Here is a 23,426-nt window from a genome sequence, read left to right as displayed (position 1 = left end):
AATAATTGTTCATCCTAATTCTATCAACAATAATAATGATAATAATACTGATTCTAATACTGATACTTTTCTTAGTGCCAATATAATAACAACAGCAACAGTGCTTGCCGAGCCACCCAGGCATTATGCTAAGTGCTCTTCGTGCATAATTTTATCCCATTCTCACCATGTCCTCTGGGTGTAAGTGCATATAATCGCCCCCATCTTCCAGACTGGGAGTAGGCGTAGAGAAAGAAAGACGTTCATCCAAGGCTCTGGGTTCTTGTCTCATCTCTGACACTGATTTGCTATAAGATTCCTGGGCAAGTCATCCTCTGAGCCCAGTTCCTTCACCTGGAAAATGGGTACAATCATAGAGCCCACATCAAATGTTGTTGAGATGCCACTCAACACAGGGACTGCCTGGCACACCATGAACAGTGAGCTCTGTTAAGGTGACTCCCTTCATTGTTATTATTACTAGAAACAGCAGTTGCAGTGTAGGGGGACAGGTAGGGAAATCTGTCTTCCTGGGGAAGGGCAGGCTGGAGGCACGTCTCACACAAGGGTTTGGCCACCAGACTCATGGCCTGTTTCTTCATAACTGGAGGGCGAAAGGGCTCAGGAAGGGAAGTGAAGGGTGGGGACTGGGGGCCTCAGAGCCCTGCCTCCATCAAGAGCTAGAAACCCTAAGGCTCTGAGGCCAAGCCCTATTCCCTCCCCCATCCCGTGGAGGGGGCACAGGCCCAGAAGTCTGCGGCTACAGTTCAGCCAGCAGGGAGGCAGCTGGGAGTGGGCAGATAAGGGAATCAGTGGGGCCAGGCTAGGCTTTGGGGGAGACCCACGAGGGCGGGAGGTGGGGGTGAGGGTGGGGGTGGAGTGTCCCAGCCAAGCATCCTCTCTGTCATACCTCCATTTGAGACTTGGCCCTATCGTCCTCTGTTTCCTGAAGTCTTCCCTGACTGGTTGCCTCCCTCCTGGCATCTACTAGGATTCTAGAGCTTGATGCCAGCCCATGGCATTTGGACTCTTTATGCCTCTTCCAGACTGTGGAGTCTACCAGGATGGGGACAGAAACCTGTCTTATTTCTTTCAGATCCTTTTAAAAAGGAATAGTACACATACACTTAAAGTCCTTGCACCACTTCCATCTCCCTTTTTCCTTTCAGTGCCTTGAGTTTGGTGTTTATCTTCCTCGTGATTAGTTTTTATAAACTCTTTTTTAGATTTTATTTAATTTTTTTAGAGAGAGGGGAAGGAAAAGAGAAAGGGAGGGAGTGAAACATCAATGCCTGAGAGAAACATAGATTGGTTGCCTCTCACAGGACCCCCCTCCCCGCCCACTGGGGACCTGGCCCACAACCCAGGCATGTGTCCTGACTGAGAATCGAACTGGAGACCTTTTGGTTCACAGGCTGGCACTCAATCCACTGAGCCACACCAGCCAGGGCTCTCATGATTATTTTTACTCTAATTAGTACATATGTATGTAACCCTAAACAACATAAGATACTGGGGATTTGGGGCCTGTTTTCGAAGTTGATATACATGGAATCATAGCATATGTGTTTCTTTTGCTCAGCATGATGTCTGTACATCCATCTGTATTGTTGTGTGTGTCAATAGTTCACTGTCTTTTATTAAGATGTCATTCACATACCATGAAATTCACCCTTTTAAAGTATAGATTTCAGTGATTAGGCTATTCACATGGTTGTGTAATTATCAACACTATCTAATTCTAGAATGTTTTCATCACCCCCAGAAGAAGCCCTGTACCCATTAGTAGTTATTTACCACTGTATTTCTACTTCCCCCAAGCCCCTGGCAACCACTAATCTAATTTCTGTTTCATGGATCTGCCTGTTTTAGGCATTTCATATAAATGGAATCATACAATATGAGGAATAGGATTGCAGGGCCTTATGGTAATTCCGTTTAACTTGTTGAGGAACTGCAAAACTATTCATACCACAGCAGTGGTATGAGGGTTCCAATTTATTCACATCCTTGCTAACACTTGATATTGTTCTGCTTTTTGATTGTAGCCATCTCGGTGGGCGTGATGTGGTTTTGATTTGCATTTTCCTAATGACTTATGATGTTGAGCATTTTTTCTTGTGTTTATGGACCATTTGCACATCTTCTTTAGAGAAATATCTATTCAAATTCCTTGCCCATTTTTAATTGGGTTATTTGTCTTCTTATTGTTGAGTTGTAAGTGTTCTTCATATATTCTGGATGCTAGACTATTGTAGATAGGTGATTTGCAGATACTTTTTTCTATTTGTGGATTGTCTCTTCATTTTCTTGAGAGTGTCTTTTGAAGCACAAAAGGTTTTAGTTTTGACAAAGTTCAATTTATTTTTTTAAGATTGTATTTATTTATCTTTAGAGGGGAAGGGAAGGAGAGAGGGAGAGAAATATCAATGTATGGTTGCCTCTCGTGTGTCCCCTGCTGGGAACTGGCCTGCAACCCAGGCATGTGCCCTGACTGGGAATCGAACAGCGATGGTGTGGTTTGCAGGCCCGCACTCAATCCACTGAGCTACACCAGCCAGGGCTATGTTTTTCTTTTTCAAGACTGTTGTAACCATTCTGGGACCCTAGCATTTTCACATGAATTTTAGGATCAGTTTGTCAATTTCTGCAAGGAAGCAAGATGGGATTCTGATAGGGATTGCATAAAATCTGTAGATCAATTTAGGTAGTATTGCCATCTTAATGCTATAAAGTCTTTTATCTGTAAACATGTGTGATGTCTTTCCATTTATTTAGGTCTCCTTTTATTTCTATCAACAATGTTTTACAGTTTTCAGTGTACAAGTCTTGCCCACATTTTGTTAAATTTATTACTAAGTATTTTGTTGTTTTTGATGCTATTGTAACTAAAATTGTTTTCTTAATTTCATTTTTGGATTGTTCACTGTTAATATGTAAAATATGATTAATTTTGTGTGATCTTATCTACTATAACCTTGCTGAGCTTGTGTGTGTGTGTGTGTGTGTGTGTGTGTAATGGTTTTGCTGTGGGTTCCTTAAGATTTTCTGAGTAAAAAATCTGCAAATACAGATAATTTAACTTCTTTTTTCAATATGAATTGCTTTTATCTCTTTTCTTATCTAATTGTCTTGGATAGAACCTCCTGTAAATGTTGAATACAAGCGGTGAAAGGAGACATCCTTGATTTGTTCCTGATCTTCAGGAAAAAGTTTTATGTATTTCACTATTAAGTATGATGTTAGCTGTAGGTTTCTGTAAATGCCCTTTATCAGGTTGAGGAAGTTCTCTTCTATTCCTTGTTTGTCGAGTGTTTTTATCATGAAAGAGTTTTGAAGTTTGTCAAATGCTTTTTTCTTCATCTATGAAATTATGTACTTTTTGTACTTTATTCTATTAATCTGGTGTATTTGCATTGATTGATTTCATACATTGAACCAACCTTGTATTCCTGAGATAAATCCCACTTGGTTGTTTTATATTATATATATTATATGTATAATGTTATATAACCCTTTTGTATATTGCTGAATCCTATTTACTAGTATTTTATAGGTTTTTACATTTATATTCATGAGATATTGGTCTGTAGTTTTCTTGTCTTGTTATGTCTTTGTCTGGTTTTGATATAAGGTTAATGCTAGGCTCATAAACTTATTCACTTTTATTACTGAGTTAGTATTTCATGGAATGGAGATACCATGGTTTATTTAATCATCTATCTGATGATGGACATTTGAATTGTTTCTAGTTTTTTTTTCCCTATTAGAGCAAATTTGTAATTTTAAAATTCATATTCTTCTTTCTGAAAACAAACCCGTGAAAGAGTTTCTCCAGGGGCAAGGGATATTTAGTCTATCTACCCACCCATCTACCCATCCACCCACCCACCCATCTAACCATTCATTCATCCACCATTCCACTGCCCTCCTTCCCTCTCTCCTCTCCCTCCCTCTCTCCCTCTGTCTCTCCTCCCTCCCTCTTTCCCTTCCTCATTCCTTCTTTTCTTCAATAAATCATCTATCTCCAGGCATATCATATCTGGATCCAAAGCAAGGTATCTTTTTAAAATGGGCAGGAAACCTGCCGCAGCTTTTGACAAAGCCTTTCATGTACTAAAACACATTCATGCATAGTCTCTCTTCCCAGGATTTTTGGGGCTCCCTGGGAGTTCACGCATAGGACCTGGCTGAATAACCATCTGCATAAGGACTGTTTAGAGACCAGAGTACACAAGACTAGGGACTCCCTTGCCTCAAGAGGCTCTCATACATGCTCCTTTGTCCATCATGCATTCATTCGGGAAGCTATATTCTTCCCTTCCTTTTATACCTACCTCATTTGCTGGTTCCTCCCCTTTTTTCAGAACTGTAAATATGTTTGGGCCTCTTCTCTAGTTGATATTTTCTCTCTTGGTGAACTCATCTAGTCTCTGTCACTCACTGCTCCCTCCTTCTGCTCACTGGTCTCCTGCTGTTCCTCACACACCCTAGGCACACTCATGCTTTAGGGCCTTTCCACCGGCTCTTCTCTCTGCCTGGTATGCTCTTCTTTCAGTGATCCATGCAACTTCCACCTTAGCTCTGCAGGTCTGTGCTCCAATATCTCCTCCGTGAGGTTTCCCTGACCATTCTAATACATGCTGGAAACTGTCCTAGTGGTTTTTATGTGTTCCCTCTTTTCCATGTTTTCTTTTTCTCCAAAGCATTTATCATCCTCTAACATATTTAGTATTTTCCTTACTTAATTTTATTTTATTTTATATCTTTCCCAATAGAATAGTAGCTCCATAACACAGATATGCTTACTCCTTCTGTTCAATGCTCTCTCTCCAAAGCCTAGAACAGAGCCAAGCACACAGTAGATGCTCAATATATGTTCATTAATTGAGTGACTGGTGTGGTGGTGGGGGGAGTACAGAAACAGAGGAAATTTGTCCTTTACTATCTACTCTGTTAGGATCTGAGCATCAATTGAGATGAGTCCGGACTTACCAGATCCAAAGGTAGAAACTGCCACATCTCCTGGGGGTGAGACCAGATAAAGGCACACCAACAGGAGGTAGTATCATCTGGGCTGGTCCTTGAAGATCTCATGGGAATTGTAGATATCTTGGGGTTCAGTGAGGCCTCTGAGGTAGAAGAAACATCAGGAAGGAGCACCTGGAAGGAGTGAGATGAGTCTAAAAGGATAAAAAAGGATGGGTTCATGGACAAGGATAAATCTGTTAGAGGCCTTGAATCTCAAGAAGCTGACCCTGGATTTGGTCCTCAGAGATGTCATACCCTAGTTCCTGACCCCCAAAGGGTTCAGAGATCTCATGCACTAGACAAACACCCATATATAACACCAAGATGATAATAATAAGGAACACATATTAATTGAGAGTTTATTAATTTATTGGAGCGGCTTGGAATGAGAACATTCAGTCTTGTAGATTTGGTCCCAAACCCATCTCAGGTTCCTCTAGCAGGATGTGGGAAGAGCCTAAGTTGTCAGTCCTTGGAGATCTCTGGGTCCAGGTGAGAGTCTGGAGGGAGGAAGGAAGATGGCAACACTGCAGAGAACAAAACGGAGGAGCTCCAGCTTCAATCACAGGAAATATAGTTGGACACCTCAATCAGGTTTCTGTCAGGGTCTTGGAAGTAGATGGGCACAATGGGCCTTTTGCCCCAGTTCCGGGGACTGGACCTTCCTCAATGGGAACATCACAAGCCTGAAGTAGAAGACAAACGTCATTCATCACATTCCATGCGTCAGACCAAAATTTAATTCCTTATATAGTGACCCAAAGAGCCTGTATCTTTCTGACCTCATCTACCATTCTTCTTCCCTCCCTCTGCTCCAGCCACATACCAGCTATATGGCTTTGGGAAGATAACTGCCCTGTACCTCAGTTTCCTCATCTGTTAAATGGGGACAATGATAATAGTGTCTAGTGCTATTTAGTAAGTGGCAGAGTCAGAATTCAAACCCAGGCAGTCTAGGCCAAAGTCTATATTCTTAACCCCTATGCTTTCCCCACTTTACTTCCAAACAAGACCTTTTCACTGATACTTTCAAAAAAAGGAATCTAGAGTATATTCAAGACCTTGATCTGTATTCTCCAAGGGAAGAACAAATGCCCCCTTTACATGAAATAATTTTAAGTGTTACAGGGACACCAATATTAAATAATAGCAAATTAGAAATTATGCCCTCTTCTATCTTTTTCCAGTCCTTCTGATTATACCCAGAAGAAAGTCTCTGGTAGATGCTAACGAGTCCTTAGCATCACCTTAACCACCTGCCAATTTCCCATTTGGAATGTCAGGCTCACAGAGTTCACAGAATGGAAATAGCTAGACATTGTGGTGCTTTTGTAGCTGTTTGTTTTTATAGTTACCTTCCCTTTGTGCCAAGATATAACGAATTTTTCATTTACTTGGTTGAATATTTTCTTTTTACACAAACGTATTTATGTAAAGAGAATTTACTGGTAGGTGATTGTTTTAGAAGGGTAATGTAAAGTTTCTTTTAATTTTTTAAAGATTTTATTTATTTATCTTTAGAGGGGAAGGGAAGGAGGGAAGGAGAGAAATATCAATGTATGGTTGCTTCTTGTGAGTCCCCCGCCGGGAACTGGCCTGCAACCCAGGCATGTGCCCTGCCTGGGAATCGAACCATGATTGTGTGGTTCACAGGCCCGTGCTCAATCCACTGAGCTACACCAGCCAGGGCTAATTTTTTTTTTGAGAGAGGGGAAGGGAGGGAGAGAAACATTGATGCAAGAGAGAAACATTGATCGGCTGCCTTCTGCAAGTGCCTGGGGATGATGCACAGAGACAGCAGCCCAGGCATGCACCATGAGACTGGGAATCAAATGGGCTGCCCCTCTGTTTGTGGGATGAGATCCAATCAACAGTGCCCACACTGGCCAGAGCTAAAGTTTCCTTTTAAAATACATCTGTTTACATAAAAAAGATGTCAATAAAGATAATGAGTAAACAATTGTAGGTGTGAGGAAACCTCTTATGCCTGAAGTTTGAGAAAAACTCCCTGAGTCATGCTTCTGTTTTCACCGTATCTGCAGCAGCTTTCTCAAAAAGAATGGAAGTCTGACTTACCTTGAGGTGTTGGACCGTTTCCTCCAAAGGTGCCTCTGTGATCAGACGTATGTCCAGGGAGCCAGGAACTGGGTGAGCAGCTTTAGGTTCAAATTCCTTTCCCACTTCATGAAGGTTAAATTTCTGGTCTCCAAAACACAATACCTTCCTATCTCCCTATTTTGGAGAGAGAAAACAACCTAGAGCTAAACTTTCAAGATAAGTATGAGGCAAAGTTCTCCCTACCTACCCCAACAAGGTTTTTTAAAAAGTATAACAAGGCTTTTAACAAAAACAACAACAGCAACAACAATCCTGTGCACTACCCAAGTCTCATTTCTTAAGGGAAATTGCATTTTTTTAAATCCTTACATAAGGACATTTTTTCATTGCTTTTTAGAGAGAGAGAAAGATAGATGTAAAGCATCCATTGGTTGCTGATGACACACGCCTGGACTGGGGTAACTTTTAATGTGTGTGTTTATTGCTTCTGGGAATTATTTCCCTATTGCCAAATAATATGTTGATACTACCCATGGCAGAAACAGCTATTTGCCTACTTAATATCCATTTCTCCTTTTTCACTTTTTAAAGAATTTATTTCTTTATTTTTAGATAGAGGGGATGAGAAGGAGAAAGAAAGGGAGAGAAACATCACTGTGTGGTTGCCTCTCACATGCCCCCTACTGGGGACCTGGCCCAAAACCCAGGCATGTGCCCTGACCGGGAATCAAACCTGCAGTCCTTTGGTTAGCAGGCCAGCACGCAATCCACTGAGCCACACCAGCCAGGGCTCCCTTTTTACTTATAAACACATTCTAAATGATGTCAGCAGACATTGTGGGTGGGGCTCTGGGAATCTCCCTACCTCACTGAGCTAACACTTTTGTCCTGTTCACTTCCTCCTTTTTCCCGGCCTCAGACTGCATGCCTCTCCACTGGTTGTTGAATAAGAGAAAAAGAAAACTCTATCTTCTTTGCTGACTGTTAGTTGAGTTTTCTCCTATGTGCCTCCAGACACAGTCCCTAAATGAATTGCCACTATTTCTTCATTTAACAACTTTAGCCATCTCTATCCTCTCCCTGCTATAAATGATAATTTATTTATTATGCTATTAGTGTATTTGTTTTGCTATTTATTATTAGTTTTTCCAATTTTCCAGCCTGCACCCCTAACCCTACAGCATCCCCCCTAATTTATGTCCATGGATTGTACATATAAGTTCTTTGAATTCTGTTTCCTATACCATTTTTTGACCTTTTCCCGTCTATTTAATGCCTACCAATTACACTTCTTCTTCCTTGTACTTTCCCCCCCATTCCTCCCTTCCCCCTCCCCACTGAAATCCCTCCATGTGATGTCCATTTCTCTGATTCTGTTTCTGTTTTAGTTGTTTGCCTAGTTTTTGTTTTTGTTGTTTTTCTTTTCTTTTTTATATGTTGATAGTTATGAGTTTGTTGTCATTTTACTGTTCATATTTTTATCTTATTTTTCTTTTTAAATTTTTATTATTATTTATTTATTTTAGATTTTATTTATTTTTAGAAGGGAAGGGAAAGAGAGAGGGAGAGAAATATCAATGTATGGTTGCTTCTCTTGTGTCCCCTACTGGGAACTGGCCCCTGCTGGGGACTGGCTTGCAACCCAGGCATGTGCCCTGACTGGAATCGAACCGCGATCCTTTGGTTCGCAGGCCCGTGCTCAATCCACAGAGCTACACCAGCCAGGGCTCTTTTTTTAAATTTTAAAAAGATTCTATTTATTCATTTTTAGAGAGAGGGGAAGAGAAGGAGAGAAATATCAGTGTGCGGTTGCCTCAGTTGCCTCTCCCACACCCCATACTGGGGACCTGATCTGAAACCCAGCCATGTGCCCTGATTGGGAATCGAACTGGTAACCCTTTGGTTTGCAGCCCATGCTCAATCCACTGAGCTACGCCAACCAGCGCTATCTTATTTTTCTTAGATAAGTCCCTTTAACATTTCATATAATAAGGGCTGGGTGCTGATGAACTCCTTTAACTTGACCTTATCTGGGAAGCACTTTATCCACCCTTCCACTCTAAATGATAGCTTTGCTGGATAGAGTCATCTTGGATGTAGGTCTTTGGACTTCATGACTTGGAATACTTCTTTCCAGCCCCTTCTTGCCTACAAGATTTCTTTTGAGAAATCAGCTGCTAGTTTTATGGGAACTCCTTTGTAGGTAACTCTCCTTTTCTCTTGCTGCTTTTAAGATTCCTTCTCTTTAACCTTGGGTAATGTAATTATGATGTGCCTTGGTGTGTGCTTCTTTCGGTCCAACTTTGGGACTCTGAGCTTCGTGGACTTCCTGGAATTCTGTTTCCTTTGCCAGATTAGTGAAGTTCTCCTTCATTATTTTTTCAAGTAGGTTTTCAATTTCTTTCTCTTCCTCTTCTCCTTCTGGCATGCCTATGATTCAGATGTTGGGATGTTTAAAGTTGTCCTGGAGGTTCCTAAGCCTCTCTTCATTTTTTTGAATTCTTGTTTCTTCATTCTGTTCTGGTTCAAAGTTTATTTCTTCCTTCTGCTCCAAATCATTGATTTGCATTCCGGTTTCCTCTCCGTCACTGTTAGTTCCCTGTGCATTTTCCTTTATTTCACTTTGCATAGCCTTCACTTTTTTTTCTCTATTTTGTGACCATACTCAACCAATTCTGTGAGCATCCTGATTATCAGTGTTTTAAACTCTGCATCAGATAGGTTGGGTATCTATTCCTCAGTTGTATTTATTCTGGAGCTTTGAGCTGTTCTTTCATTTGGATCTTTTTTTTTTTTTTTTGTCTCTGCAGGCCTGTTGCATAGTAAGGGGCGGAGCCTTAGATGTTCACCAGGGTAGGGCAAACTTCACTGCGTTGTGACGCTGTATGTGGGGGAGGAGTCAGAGAGGAAGCAATGGCGCTTGCTCGGCTCTCTGTGGCTTTCAGTCACTTCCTCCTTTGCCCACAGGCGAATTAGGCCCTTCTCTTGGTGATTTCCAGGTGGGTGGGTTTGTGTACATTTGAGGATCCTGTGGGTCTCTCCAATGAACTCTCCTGTGAGGCAGGGAATTTCTTCCTCTTCCGCCTCAGCCCCCACAGGTTTTTTCAGTCAGAGGTTTTGAGGCTTTATTTCCCCACAGTAGAACCCTGGTTTGCATGGTTTGTCTCGCTCCCCAGTTGTCCCTCCCAGTTCATCTGCATGCAAATGTGGGACCGCCTACTCTACCAACTGTTGCTGCCTCACCCAGTCTTCCAGCAGCTGCCTTGCCGCAAGTCCTCTCTGCCCCGCTGCCCATCTCCGACCCCTCTACTTGTCTGGGTGAATGTTTCTTCTTTAACTCCTTGGTTGTCAGATTTCCATACGGTTTGATTTTCTGTCATTTCTGGTGGTTTTTTGTTTTTAAATTTGTTGTCTTTCTTTTGGTTATGCAAGGAGGCAAACCGTTTCTACCTAGCCTCCATCTTGGCTGGAAGTATCTCTAGTTTTCTTTATGCATTTATGCTTCTTATCTCCATTCTCCACTCCTGTCCCAACCCTAGTCAACCATTATAATGTGTTTGATATTTGGATATCATAATTTATTGTAGAAAGTGTATTATTGTTTTTGTACATATATTCTAAATGGTACCATGTTGTTGACCTATTTCTCTTTCTTCACTTTTCACTCAGCATGGTCTTTTTAAGACCTGTCCATTTTGCTGTGTATACATCCAGTCTGATGTTGCATAAGTCTATTTTTTAAACATTTTATTTATTTTTAAGATTTTATTTATTTATCTTTAGAGGGGAAAGGAAGGAGATAAGGAGAGAAACATCAATGTATGGTTGCCTCTCATGAGTCCCCTGCTGGGAACTGGCCCGCAACCCAGGCATGTGTCCAGACTGGGAATCGAACCGCGATCGTCTGGTTCACAGGCCCGTGCTCAATCCACTGAGCCACACCAGCCAGGGTATATTTATTTATATTTTAGAGAGAGGAGGGGACAGAGAAAGAGAGGGAGAGAAATATCAATGTGTGGTTGCCTCTCACATGTCCCTTACTGGGGACCCGGCTCACAATCCAGGCATGTGCTCTGACTGAGAATTGAACCCCTGTCCCTTTGGTTTGCAGGCTGGCACTCAGTCCACTGAAACACACCAGCCAGGGTGCATAATTTTATTTTAATGCATAGCATTCCATGTTAGGTTTCAAATTTTTATTCTGTTTGTCATTTTATGGGCATGTTCAATTTAAGATATATATTTTTTGCTTTCTCTGCATTTCCCACTTTTTTAAAATGTTTTTTTAAAGACTTTACTTATTTGTTTTTGGACAGAGGGGAAGGGAGGGAGAAAGAAAGGGAGAGAAACATCAATGTGTGGTAGCCTCTCATGCACCCCACACTGGGAAACCTGGCCTGCAACCCAGGCATGTGCCCTGACTGGGAACTGAGCCAGTGACCCTTTGGTTCACAGGCTGGTGCTCAATCCACTGAGCCACACCAGCCAGGGCTGCATTTCCCACTTTTGAAGTTGTTTCAAATTCTCAAGGATAGTATTCAATCTCTGTAAACCTCCTTTCTTACTGGGATCTCTCCTTCTTCGGACCTTTCTTTCTCCTATTCCAAATTGAGCTGATTATCTTCTAGGTACTTTCTGGGATCTTCTCCTTGGGATCCACTGTGTCCTGACTTTGATGCCTTCCTTATTTCTGGCTTAATTACTCATTTTGATGTTGTATAAATCTCAATTTTCAAAGCAAGTGGCCAAAATTCCGGAGGTTTTTTACATCTAAGAATGTTTTATTCTGTCCTCACCTTGATTAATAATTTGGTTGGACATAGAATTCTAGGTTGAACTTTTTCAGTTCAACCTAGAATCTTGTAGAATCTGAGAATCTTGTAGGTGTTTTTCAATTCTCCTCTAGTCTCTGATGTGAATATTGGGAAATCTGACATCTGCATATTTCTTTTTCTTTTGCAGTTGAAGTATTTTTCTTTTCTTTTTAACCTCTCTGAAAGTTCTTAGACTCTGTATTTTCACTTTGATATTCTATAATTTTGTAAGGACATATCTAATTTTCAATGTACTGGATATTCAGTTAACCCTTTCCATTAAAAGACTGGAAAGTTCTCTTGAATTATTTCTATGGTACTTTCCTCCCCTCTATTTTCTCCATTCTCTCTGGAAGTTCCACTATTCAGAGCTTGGAATCTCCTTTACTGATTCTTTAAATTCTCACACATTTGTTTGTGGGTTTTTAAAATTATCTTTTAAAGATGTTATTTATTTTATTTTTAGACAGAAAGGAAGAGAGGGAGAAAGAGAAGGAGAGACACATCAATGCGTGGTTGCCTCTTGTGCGCACACCCCTCCCCCACAGGGGCCTGGCCTGAAACCCAGGCATGTGACCTAACTGGGAATCGAACCGATGACCCTTTGGTTCACAGGCCAGCACTCAATCCACTGAGCCACACCAGCCAGGGCTAAAGTTATTTTTTTAAATATTATAATCAGCCCTGGCTGGTGTAGCTCAGTGGATTGAGCGCGGGCCTGCGAACCAGAGGATCATGGTTCGATTCCCAGTCAGGGCACATGCCTGGGTTGCAGGCTGGTTCCTTGCAGGCCAACTACCAGCAGGGGACACACGAAAGGCAACCATACATTGATGTTTCTCTCCCTCTCTCCTTCCCCTCTAAATATAAATAAATAAATAAAATCTTTTAAAAAATATTATAATCCAATTTTACTCCATCTAAACTTTGGCATTTGCATAAGTAATTACCTTGAATGTAATGATCTCCATGCCCAGAATCTTGGAATAAAACATGGTGGTGTCTTTGATACTGTTTACTGTCATCACGAGGTGGTCAAGTCTCTGAATAAGACATGGGGAAGGGGTCTGACTGTTGTGCCTCCATAACTAAAAAAAAAAGTATTCAGAAGAGATCACATTGCTACTAGTCACATCCAAGTTTCTGTTTCTTTCTCCTTACCTCCCCAATGAGTATACTTCCTCCTCACTCCTATGCCAAGGAGAAAGTCTTGGGAAGAAAATTTTTTTTAAGTATTTTATTTATTAATTTTTTTAGAGTGAGGGAAAGGGAGAGATAAAGAGTGTAAGATACCCTGGCTGGTGTAGCTCAGTGGATTGAGCATGGGCCTGTGAAGCGAGGGGTCGCTGGTTCAATTCCCAATCAGGGCACATGCCTGGGTTGCAGGCCAGGTCCCCAGTAGGGGACACATGAGAGGCAACCACACATTGATGTTTCTCTTCCACTCCTTCTCCTTCCCTTCCCCTCTCTCTAAAAATAAATAAATATTTTTAAAAAAGAGTGTAAGAGAAACATTAATGTCTGAGAGAAACATTGATTGCCTCTTGTATGCACCCCTAACCGGAACCAAACCTGCAACCCAGGCATGTGCCCTGACGGAATCAAACCAGTTACCTTTCACTTTGTGGGACAGTCCCCACCCAACTGAGCCAAACTGGTGAGGGCCTGGGAAGAAACTTTGGTAGAGTCTTATTGTCCATGTGTAGATTCATATGAGCCAATGTGTCTGCCATGACCACTCTCCACTGCTCTCTTTTTTCTTTTTTTCCTTCCAGAGGGAGAGAGGTAAAGACCAGGGGAGTGGAAATCAAGACCAAACCCTCTCTTGTTTCCCCAAGCTGGAACTCATCTCTTTTGCAAGAAATGACAAGACACAGAGGAGACCCAGCACTATGAGTACGATGCCTCCATTGACCAATTTAACCCAGTCCCCTCTTTTCCCACTCTGCAGCTATGATCACAGAGGACAAAATGAGAAGGGAGCATCTTAGGTGGAATAAATGTCTCTGGGCACGTGTGTTTAGAAAACTACTGTGACACCCAGTGGGAGGGCATAACTCCTTACCCCAACTTTGTGCCCTCTGCACATTTCCCACCAGGTCTTTCTCTTGATATGCATTCTTTAGTAATGTGTATATTTACATTACATCTCCTATAGGATTGTAAGGTGCCTGTGGTCAGGCACTATAGATAACAGAGTATAGTGGTTAAAAGAACAGACTCTGGAGCCACATTGACATTTAATTAATCTCTCTGTGCCTTAGTTTCCCCTTCTGTAAAATGGGCATGGTTTTATATTTATCTTATAGAACTGTTGTAAACATTTTAAAAAAGAGTTGTATATTTAAGGGCTTAGAACATTGCTTGACAAGTAGCAAGTGCCATATGAGCTAATGATAATGATGATGATGTTGTCATGGTCATCTTGTTAAAATTCAGTCTCCCTGTCATGAGCCCCCAGTTTCTATAGCCTCATCCATTGTTCTTGAATTCTAAGCCCTATTGCCCTTTTTGCCTTTTCCTCATAAGGGCCATCCTTGTATCTTTTGTCTCAAGGCCTGTTGCATAGCTAATATCTGTTTCCTTGAGTAGACTATAAACTTCATAAGGGTAGAGATTTCTCTCTGTTTTGTTCCCTATTTGTGTCTCAAACAAGTAGCAGATGTTGAACAAATATTCATTTAGTATGCATCTACTACAACAATTAGGCCCAGTGCCTGGCACAAAATCTGACCCCTCCCCTCCCCTCCCCTCCCCTCCCCNTTTTCAGTTTGCAGGAAATATCTTTTTCCATCCCTTTACTTCTAGCATGTGTGCATCTTTCAGTCTGAAGTGAGCCTCTTATAGGAAGCATATGTATGGGTGTTTTCTATTCCATTCCACCCTATGCTATTTTATTCTGTTCCATTCTGCAATGTCCAGTTCCATTCAAGTTACTGCATTTAAAAAAATATTTATTTATTTATCTTTAGAGGGGAAGGGAAGGAGAGAGGGAGAGAAATATCAATTTATGGGTGCCTCTTGTGTGTCCCCCACTGGGAACTGGCCTGCAACCCAGGCATGTGCCCTGACTGGGAATCGAACCACGATCCTTTCTTTCCCAGGCCCATGCTCAATCCACTGAGCTACACCAGCCAGGAGTTACTGCATTTTAAGCAATTGATTTCACTGAGCCCCAGCTAAAAGAAATCATGTGTTCCATTTGCATGAGTGGAGGAGGCATTAGCAAAGTTGCTGACTTCTCCTGTCCTCATGGATACAGGGGATCTACAGGGACACAGAAGCAGTAGAATGAGAAAATGACTGACATTTAGGATCCATTGAAAATAAAGTCATATTCCCTGGCTGGTGTGACTCAATGGATTGAGAACTGGCCTGTGAACTGAAAGGTTGCAGATTTGATTCCTGGGTTGTGGGCCAGGTCCCCAGTTGGGGGCATGCGAGATGTAACCCATAGATGTTTCTCTTACACATCAATGTTTCTCTTTCTCTCTTTTTCCTCCCTTCCCCCCTCTCTAAAAAATAACTAAATAGCCCTGGCTGGTGTAGCTCAGTGGATGGAGCGCGGGCCTATGAACCAAAGGATCATGGTTCAATTCCCAGTCAGGGCACATGCCCGGGTTGCAGGCCAGTTCCCAGTGTGGGGTGCATGAGAGGCAACCATACATTGATATTTCTCTCCCTCTCTCCTTCCCTTCCCCTCTAAAGATAAATAAATAAAATATAATAATAATAATAATAATAATAAAATAAATTTTAAGTTAAAAAAGAAAGTCATGTTTAAAAATCTTATTAACATTTTAACATCTGTAGGATCTGTAATAGCACTCCCTTTTCATTCTTGATATTGGTAATTAATATTTTTTCCTTAATTACTTGTGAGAAAACAGAAATTACTAATATTTTATTAATCTGTTCGAAGAACCAAGTTTTTTGATATGCATTTAGAACTGTAGGTTTTCCTTAAGCACTGCTTAGCCACATGCACAATTTTGATAGTCCTTGGGAAATCAACTCAACCTATTCTTCCCATTTTTCAATACCCTGCTAGCTCAGATTCACTCCCAAGATCCTGTTTTGTATATGGGGAGCTCCATCCTTGCAAATTCAAAAATGAGCAGGGCTGGTTCTCTGAAGGAACAGGAAGAGGGCTAGTGTGGCTTAGAATCAAAGGGTGAGTGAGACATGAGCAGGAGGGAAAGGTAAGGGCTGGATTATTCAGGGTTGTCAAAGCAAGGTTTATAAAGAAGATAATCAAGACATAGTAGTCACATGAGGCTTACAATATGCCTTGTTCTAAGTACTATACAAAATAGAGTCCATTTAATTCCTCACAATAACCCTATATAGATAACACAGTGCCCCGACCATGACACCCTCCCTCCTGACTCCTTCACAGGGAAGGCTTCCATCTTTCTACAAAGTCCTCTCCAAGGTGCCAGCGGCCCCTAGAATTCTTATGGCAAACCTCAAGGTCAGTGCTGTTTCCTGGCCTTTCCCTACACTGCCCCATCCTAATGTCCTTGGTTGAACTAGCTCCCCGGAGCCACCCTGAGGGATTAAAGAAGCTGGCCCTCAGCCAGACCCACTCCTGCAGCCGTGTTGATGGCTGACCGTGTGTTAGAGCAGGGCCTTTCCATGTCCCTCTGCTGCCATCTGCTTGTCTTTGAAAGAGGAAGAAAGAGAGAGGAAGAGAGGAAAGTGGGTGTCAGCATGTGAGGACAGCCTGCATAGACGGGGAGCAGGTTACCAGGCCTGACCTGGGAGGTCCCCAGCCTTGGTGCTAATACCTGTGCCCCAGACCCCCAGGGACTACCCCATTCACCTGCTTCTCTGAAATCCTGCCCCACATCCTAGCTGGCAGCCTGGAGAACAGAAGGCACAGCATGGCAGGCTAAATGTCCTTGTCCTGGGACCTCTAGACAAGTCTCTGGCTCAGCGCCTGGAGATCAAGGGGCACGAATGGGAGGGCCACAGGCTGAGGACTGCTAGTGGTGACCGAAGCCGGCAAGTAGGCAGTGCAAGTACAAAGACTCTGACATAAAACTCAGGACCTTGAAAGTAAAAGCTTAAGGTGTGTCTTAGACATCTCAGGCCAACGTAACAAATATTATGGGCTAGGTAACTTAAAAAACAAAATTTATTTTCTCACAAGTTTGGAGGCCAGAAGACCAAGATCCGGGTGTCAATATGGTCAGGTTCTGGAGATGACTCTCTACCTGGCTTGTAGATGGCCGCCTTCCCTCTGTGTCCTCACGTGGCAGAGAAAGCAAGCTTCCTAGTCTTTTCCTTTCAGGGCTCTATTTCTATCATGAGGATCTCACTGTCATGTCTTCATCTAACCCTTATTACCTCCCAAAGGCCCCACATTCTAAAACTATCTCATTGGGAATTAGGGCTTGAACATATGGGTTTGGGGAGGTGCAAACATTCAGTTTGTGAATAACAGGTGTATATGTGTAAGGGATTCCTTTGTGGTTGAAGAAAAACCACCCACCTCAAAGTATTGGGGAGTTTTATTCTAGGGTATGAGGCCTACGATCTTTTTTAAGATTTTTAATTTATTTTATTTTTAGACAGTAGGGAAGGGAGAGAGAAAGGGAGAGAAACATCAGTGTATGGTTGCCCCTTCCATGCCCCTTGCTGGGGACCTGGTCCATAACCCAGCATGGGTTACAGACTGGGGATCAACCAGCAACCTTTGGTTTGCAGGCTGGTGCTCAATCCATTGAACCACACCAGCCAGGACAAGATCTATGATCTTTTTATGGGTGTGTCTCCAGAGTGTGAGCTCTCTGATCTGTTTGAAAGTCTATGTCCAGGCTGAGAAGTTAGGAGCTGAGATAGAATATGACCACTGACTTTTTATGGGTCTGTTTCCAAACCAAGATCTCTAAACTATTCAGTGTTCTGTGCCTCAGGGTGCAATATTCCTGAATTCTTTTGGGGTGTGAGCTCTGGGGACTTCTTGTGCAATTGTTGTGTGGACACTCCTAGGGTCACATGGACTGGGGTGTGGACACCCTTGGCATCACAGAGACAGACGTGTGGGTAATCCTGGAGTCACACCAACTGGAGTGTGAGCACTCCTGGGGCCACATAGACAGGGGTGTGAATACAACATGAGGTAACACACACTGGGGTATAGACAGTCTTGGGTTACTCAGATGAGGTTCTGGGCATTCCAGAAGTCACACACTCTGGGGAATGAGCACCCTTGGAATCACACACACTGGCGATTTTACACTTTTGGGGTAACCCAGAGTGGAGTGTAGACACTTCTAGTGTCAGGTTGGCTAGCATGCCAGCACTGCTGTAGTCAAAGAAGCTGGGGTGTGGGCAGTCCTGGGGTCAAACTAATTTGCATGTGAACGTAATCTGGGCTTATACACACTAGGGAGTGGACACTCCTGAGCCACCCAACTGGCTAGTGGACATTCATAGGGCCACACATATTTCTGGTTTCACACACGGGGGTGTACACACTCCTGGTGTCATGCAGATTGGGGAGAGAATGATGCTAGAAGCATGTACTTGGAGATCACCAGTGAAGAAGGGAAAGTTCAAATACCACCTGTTAATGTAGTTAGACAAGGAGGCCAGTAGACTGAGGTAGCTCTGATGCCTTGCTAACCTGCATAAGAAAACTGAAACCTAAGCCAGAGTTAATGAACTTGTATCTGAGAAATCAAAATTAAAGAAAAACCAATCGCAAATATCCAACTAGGCTTTCCCAAATAAGGCAGCCCTAAGCTCTAGCCAATCAAATGATCACCTTGTTTCACTTCTGCCTTACCCTAGCTTCTGCCTTGGAGTATTCCTACCAAATTCTGATGCTGCCCAATTCGAATTGATGTTTGTTGAAATAAACTCCAGAAAATTTTAATGTGCTTCATTCAGTTTTTCTTTTAACACATCTAAGCCATGCACATGGCAGACAGGCTCTAGAAAGTGGGCCATGCCATGTAAGGACCACAGATGGCCTTTTTGCACGGCTATTTGGATTGCCGGAGGAAGTGAATCACCTCTAATCCGTTGCTTGGCAAGTCTGCAGGGCCTGTGACTTTGGGCTTCTCACATCTCTTCAGAGTTGGTCTTAGTTTCTTTTTTTGTGAAAGGAGGATCACTTGTTTCCCTCCCACTTTGCAAAAACATTTTCAATTTTATTTTATCTTTTAAATTATATTTTATTGATTATGCTATTAGAGTTGTCCCATTGTTTTCCCCTTTACCCCCTTCCACCCAGCACCTCCCCACCCCGTCAGGCAATCCCCCCACCATTGTTCATGTCCATGGGTCAGGTGTATAAGTTCTTCGGCTACTCCATTTCCTGCACTGTGCTTTATATCCCCATGGCTGTTCTGTAATGACCAATTTGTACTTCTTAATCTCCTCACCTCTTCACCCATTTCCCCACAGCCTCCTCCCATCTGGCAACTCTCAAAATGTTCTCTGTGTCTATGATTCTCTGTTCTTATTTGCTTAGTTTGTTTTTTAGATTCAATTGTTGATAGATATGTATTTATTACCATTTTATTGTTCATACTTTTGATCTTTTTTTTCTTAAGTAAGTCCCTTTAACATTTCATATAATAATGGCTTGGCAATGATGAATTCCTTTAGTTTTTTCTTGTCTGGAAAGCTCTTTATCTGCCCTTCAATTCTAAAAGGATAGCTTTGCTGGGTAAAGCAGTCTTGACTGTAGGTCCCTGATTTTCATGACTTTGAATATTTCTTGCCAAGCCTGTTACAATCCCTCATCCTTCCTTTACATTAGACAGAGCTCCACCCAGGCTAGAATGGCGTTTGCACCTCCAAGCTGGACACCGCCTCCACCTCTGGGGGGCAGGACATGGGACTTTGTTCTTCGTGAACACAGAGGTGAAAAAGGCCTTGGTACTTAGCAGTTCAGCTAGACTTCAATAACGGGTTTCAAGATATACCTAGAGTTGGGAGAATTCAGCCACTCCTTTCCATAGATGGATTTAAAGATAGTTTCGATTTCACTAAATGTCTACAACAATGGATGTCTTTTTCTCTTCAGAATAGAGGCCCTTTCTGTTGAGTAACCAAGACTCACCATTCTCTCTCACCGCTGGCCCCAGAACTTCTCCCAGGACAAAGCCCTAGAAGAATCAGTGGGGCAGTAGTCAGGGTTTCCCAAACCATGGCCACCTTCAAGGCCATCTGATGTTCCTGCAAGTACAGGCCCACACCATGTGCTGGGACGGTGCATGTGTAGAGAGTATATTTTTACTCTAAAGAAAATTCCTGCCTTTCCACCATATCTGGAGTTTGCAAAGACTTGAGGAAGATATTTAAAACACACAGTCTCTCTTTAGCTCAATTTCTCCATCCGTGCTAGAATCTAGCCTGGTCATCTCAAAGGGTAGCTAAGAGATTATGTGAAAATGGTCTTTCTCAGTTAGGCATTCTTCTCCCTCCAAGTAACAGGAAGCCCCATTTATGTGCCTTCAAGTGAGAGGGGTTTGTTTATTCCCATTACCAGAAAATTGTAGGTTGACAGGCTCAGGCTCACTGATATTGTAAGCAGGGTAGAAGTATTCTTTGGGGTTGCCTGAATATTTTTTAGTAATCCATTTCAATTTATCTTTTGGATTTTTGGCTATATCTCTTTGCAATAACTTTTAGTGGTTGCTCTAGGGATTATAATACATACAGTCTTTTAGACTTCATATTTTACCACTTATAGTAAAATGTAGACAATGATAATATTTGTGCCTAGAACAGTCATTTATATTTTTTAAAACTTAGGAGAGATATAGTATTTTATATTTTCTCAGGTATTTACTATTTCTGCTCTTATATTTGTTATTCCTGAAGTTCCAAGTTTCCCTCTATTACTATTTTTATCACTTCTTTCTTTTTTAAAAATTTTTTCTTTTTAAAAAAGATTTTATTCCTTTATTTTTAGAGAGAGGGAAAGGGAGAGAGAAAGAGAGGGAGAGAAACATCGATGTGAGAGAGACGTATTGATCAGTTGCCTCTCGTACCTTGTACATGCCCTGACTAGGGACCAAACCTGCAACCCAGGCATGTACCCTGACCAGGAATCTAACCTGGGACCTTTCGCTTTGCTGGATGATACCAAACCAACTAAGCCACTCACTCAGGGCTCTTTTTTAAAAAATATTTTATTTATTTATTTTTAGATGGGAAGGGAAAGAAAGAAGGAGAGAAATATCAATGTATGGTTGCCTCTTGTGAGTCCCCTGCTGGGAACTGGCCTGCAGGGAACCCACCTGCAACCCAGGCATGTGCCCTGACTGGGAATCGAACCGTGATCAGTGTGGTTCGCAGGCCCGCGCTCAATCCACTGAGCCACACCACCAGGGCTCAGGGCTCTTTATCATTTCTTTGACAGCAGGTCTATTGTTGACAAATTCTCTCACTTTTCCTTCCTTTAACTGAAAATGTCTTTATTTTGCCTTCATTTCTGAAGACCCTTTTCCCTGATTGGAATTCTGGATTGACAATTTGTTACTTTCAATGCTCTCAGGATATTATTCCACTGTCTTTTGGCCACTATATTTCTGATGAGAAATTTGTGGAATTTGTACCACTGTTCCCCTATACATCCTTTGTTGCTTTTCTCTAACTGCTTTCAAGGTATTTTTCTTCGTCTTTTGTTTTCAGCTATTTGATTATTTCTTGGCATGATTTTCTTTGAGATTATGCTGCCTGGGGATCACAGCACTTGTTCAGTCTGTTAATTTATGTCTTTCACCCAAGTTTGGGAAGGTTTTGGACATTATTTCTTCAATTTTTTCCCCACACAAATATCATCCTCTCTTTCTGATACTCCAGTGACATGAATATTAGGCCTTTTGATATTGTCCCATAGATTCCGGAAGTTCTGCTCACATTTTTCAGCATTTTTTCTTTGTTCTTAAAATTTGATCATTTTTATTAATTTGTCCTCAAATTCAGTGATTCTTTTCTCTATCATATCCATTCTGCTGTTGAGTCCATCCAGATAATTTTTAGAAATTTTTAACATTTTAAATGTTATTTTTTTATTCTAAAATTTTCAGTTGGTTCTTTTTTATAGTTTATCTATAGTTTTTATATGATCTATAGAGTATTTATAATACTATAATTTTTTAATATTCAACAGTGGGCAAAAATAGGTTAATAATAATAAGTAATATAATACTTAATAATAAATAATAATACAAGAACAAATTCTATGTTTCATGTACTCACAACTAAACCAACATTAAGAGAAGTAAGCCTTTATTTTCTTATTTCACAAATAAAGCTGGCTGAGCTGGCTGCTTTTTGGTGATTAGTCAAACAGGCCAAATCCCATATCCTCGTCAGACTCCTCCGACTCTTCCTTTGCTTCAACCTTGGCTGGGGCTGCAGCGGCTGCGGCAGGAGCAGCAGTGGTGGCAGCGGCCACAGGGGCAGCAGCCACAAAAGCAGATGGGTCGGCCAGGAAGGCCTTGACCTTTTCAGCAAGTGGGAAGGTGTAATCAGTCTCCACAGACAAAGCCAGAACCCGCTTGTACCCGTTGATGATAGAATGGGGCACCGAAGCCACAGCTGGGTAACCAATCTGCAGGCACACGCTGGCAACGTTGTGGACACCCTCCAGGAAGCGGGAATGCAGCGTCTCCTCTGTGATGTCAAGCACTTCCGGGTTGTAGATGCTGCCATTGTCAAACACCTGCTGGATGATCAGCCCAAAGGAGAATGGGGAGATGTTCAGCATGTTCAGCAGCGTGGCTTCGCTGGCTCCCACTTTGTCTCCAGTCTTAATCAGCTGCATGTCACTCAGGATTTCAATGGTGCCCCCGGAGATTTTAGTGGTGATGCCCAAAGCCTGGAAGAAAGAGGTCTTCTCCCGGCCCAGACCAGTGTTCTGGGCTGGCACGGTGACTTCACATGGGGCTATGGCACCGGCACACGTGGCAGCTGGCACTTTATTGGCCAGCAGCATGCCCCTGATCTCTATGAGGTCCTCTTTGGTGAACACAAAGCCCACATTTCCGCGGATGTGAGGCAACAGTTTCTCTAGAGCCGGGTTGTTTTCCAGATGCCCTCGGATGGCCTTGCGCATCATGGTGTTCTTGCCCATCAGCACCACAGTCCCCCCGCGGAGGGACATGCGGATCTGCTGCATCTGCTTAGAGCCCACATTGTCTGCTCCCACAGTGAAGCATTTTGGATAATCGTCCAGAAGTTGGATGATCTTAAGGAAGTAGTTGGACTTCCAAATTGCCCTGTCTTCCCTGGGCATCACGGCGGTGCGTCAGGGATTGCCACGCAGGGTTTAAAGACGATGTCACTCTCACGAGGGCGCCTGGAGAGAGCTAAACCAACATTTTTTTAAGAGAAGGGGAAAGGGGGAAGAAAGAAAGGGAGAGAAACGTCAATGGGTTGCCTATCCTCCACTCCTCAGCCAGAGATGGAACATGTAACCTAAGTATGTGCCCTGACCAGGGATCGAACAAGTGACTTTTTGCTTTGTAGGAAAATATCCAACCAACTGAGCCCCACTGGCCAGGGCTAAACCCA

General features: G+C 42.4%; 2 protein-coding genes across 2 annotated transcripts; both read right to left on the bottom strand.

Annotated features, from left to right (window-relative positions):
* Positions 1-5,600: 5,600 nt before the first annotated feature.
* Positions 5,601-16,770, bottom strand: GLOD5 (glyoxalase domain containing 5). The gene is made up of 4 exons (XM_037062341.1): positions 16,708-16,770; positions 12,833-12,970; positions 7,087-7,242; positions 5,601-5,696 (listed from the first exon to the last, which is right to left on the bottom strand). Exons 1-4 carry the CDS (start codon positions 16,768-16,770, stop codon positions 5,601-5,603), a joined length of 453 nt encoding a protein of 150 aa, XP_036918236.1.
* A 5,352-nt stretch (positions 16,771-22,122) lies between these two features.
* LOC118998321 (60S acidic ribosomal protein P0-like) lies at positions 22,123-23,222 on the bottom strand. The gene has a single exon (XM_037062425.1). It carries the CDS (start codon positions 23,146-23,148, stop codon positions 22,192-22,194), a length of 957 nt encoding a protein of 318 aa, XP_036918320.1. The 5' UTR covers positions 23,149-23,222; the 3' UTR covers positions 22,123-22,191.
* Between the last annotated feature and the right edge of the window lie 204 nt (positions 23,223-23,426).

Source organism: Sturnira hondurensis, unplaced genomic scaffold (genome assembly GCF_014824575.4).
Source record: "Sturnira hondurensis isolate 20B ecotype Veracruz unplaced genomic scaffold, ASM1482457v3 Scaffold0013994, whole genome shotgun sequence".
NCBI classification, from domain to species: Eukaryota; Metazoa; Chordata; class Mammalia; order Chiroptera; family Phyllostomidae; genus Sturnira; species Sturnira hondurensis.
This window is presented reverse-complemented; position numbering and strand designations above follow the sequence as displayed.

Excerpts from the sequence above, each read along its gene's own strand:
- GLOD5 (XM_037062341.1), bottom strand. The coding sequence starts at position 16,770 with ATGCTGTGCCTTCTGTTCTCCAGGCTGCCAGCTAGGATGTGGGGCAGG. Across the intron at positions 12,971-16,707 it reads GCAGGATTTCAGAGAAGCAG|TTATGGAGGCACAACAGTCA; the intron begins GTGAATGGGGTA and ends TTTTTTTTTTAG. Across the intron at positions 7,243-12,832 it reads TGGAGATCATTACATTCAAG|GGAGATAGGAAGGTATTGTG; the intron begins GTAATTACTTAT and ends TCTCCAAAATAG.
- LOC118998321 (XM_037062425.1), bottom strand. The coding sequence starts at position 23,148 with ATGCCCAGGGAAGACAGGGCAATTTGGAAGTCCAACTACTTCCTTAAG.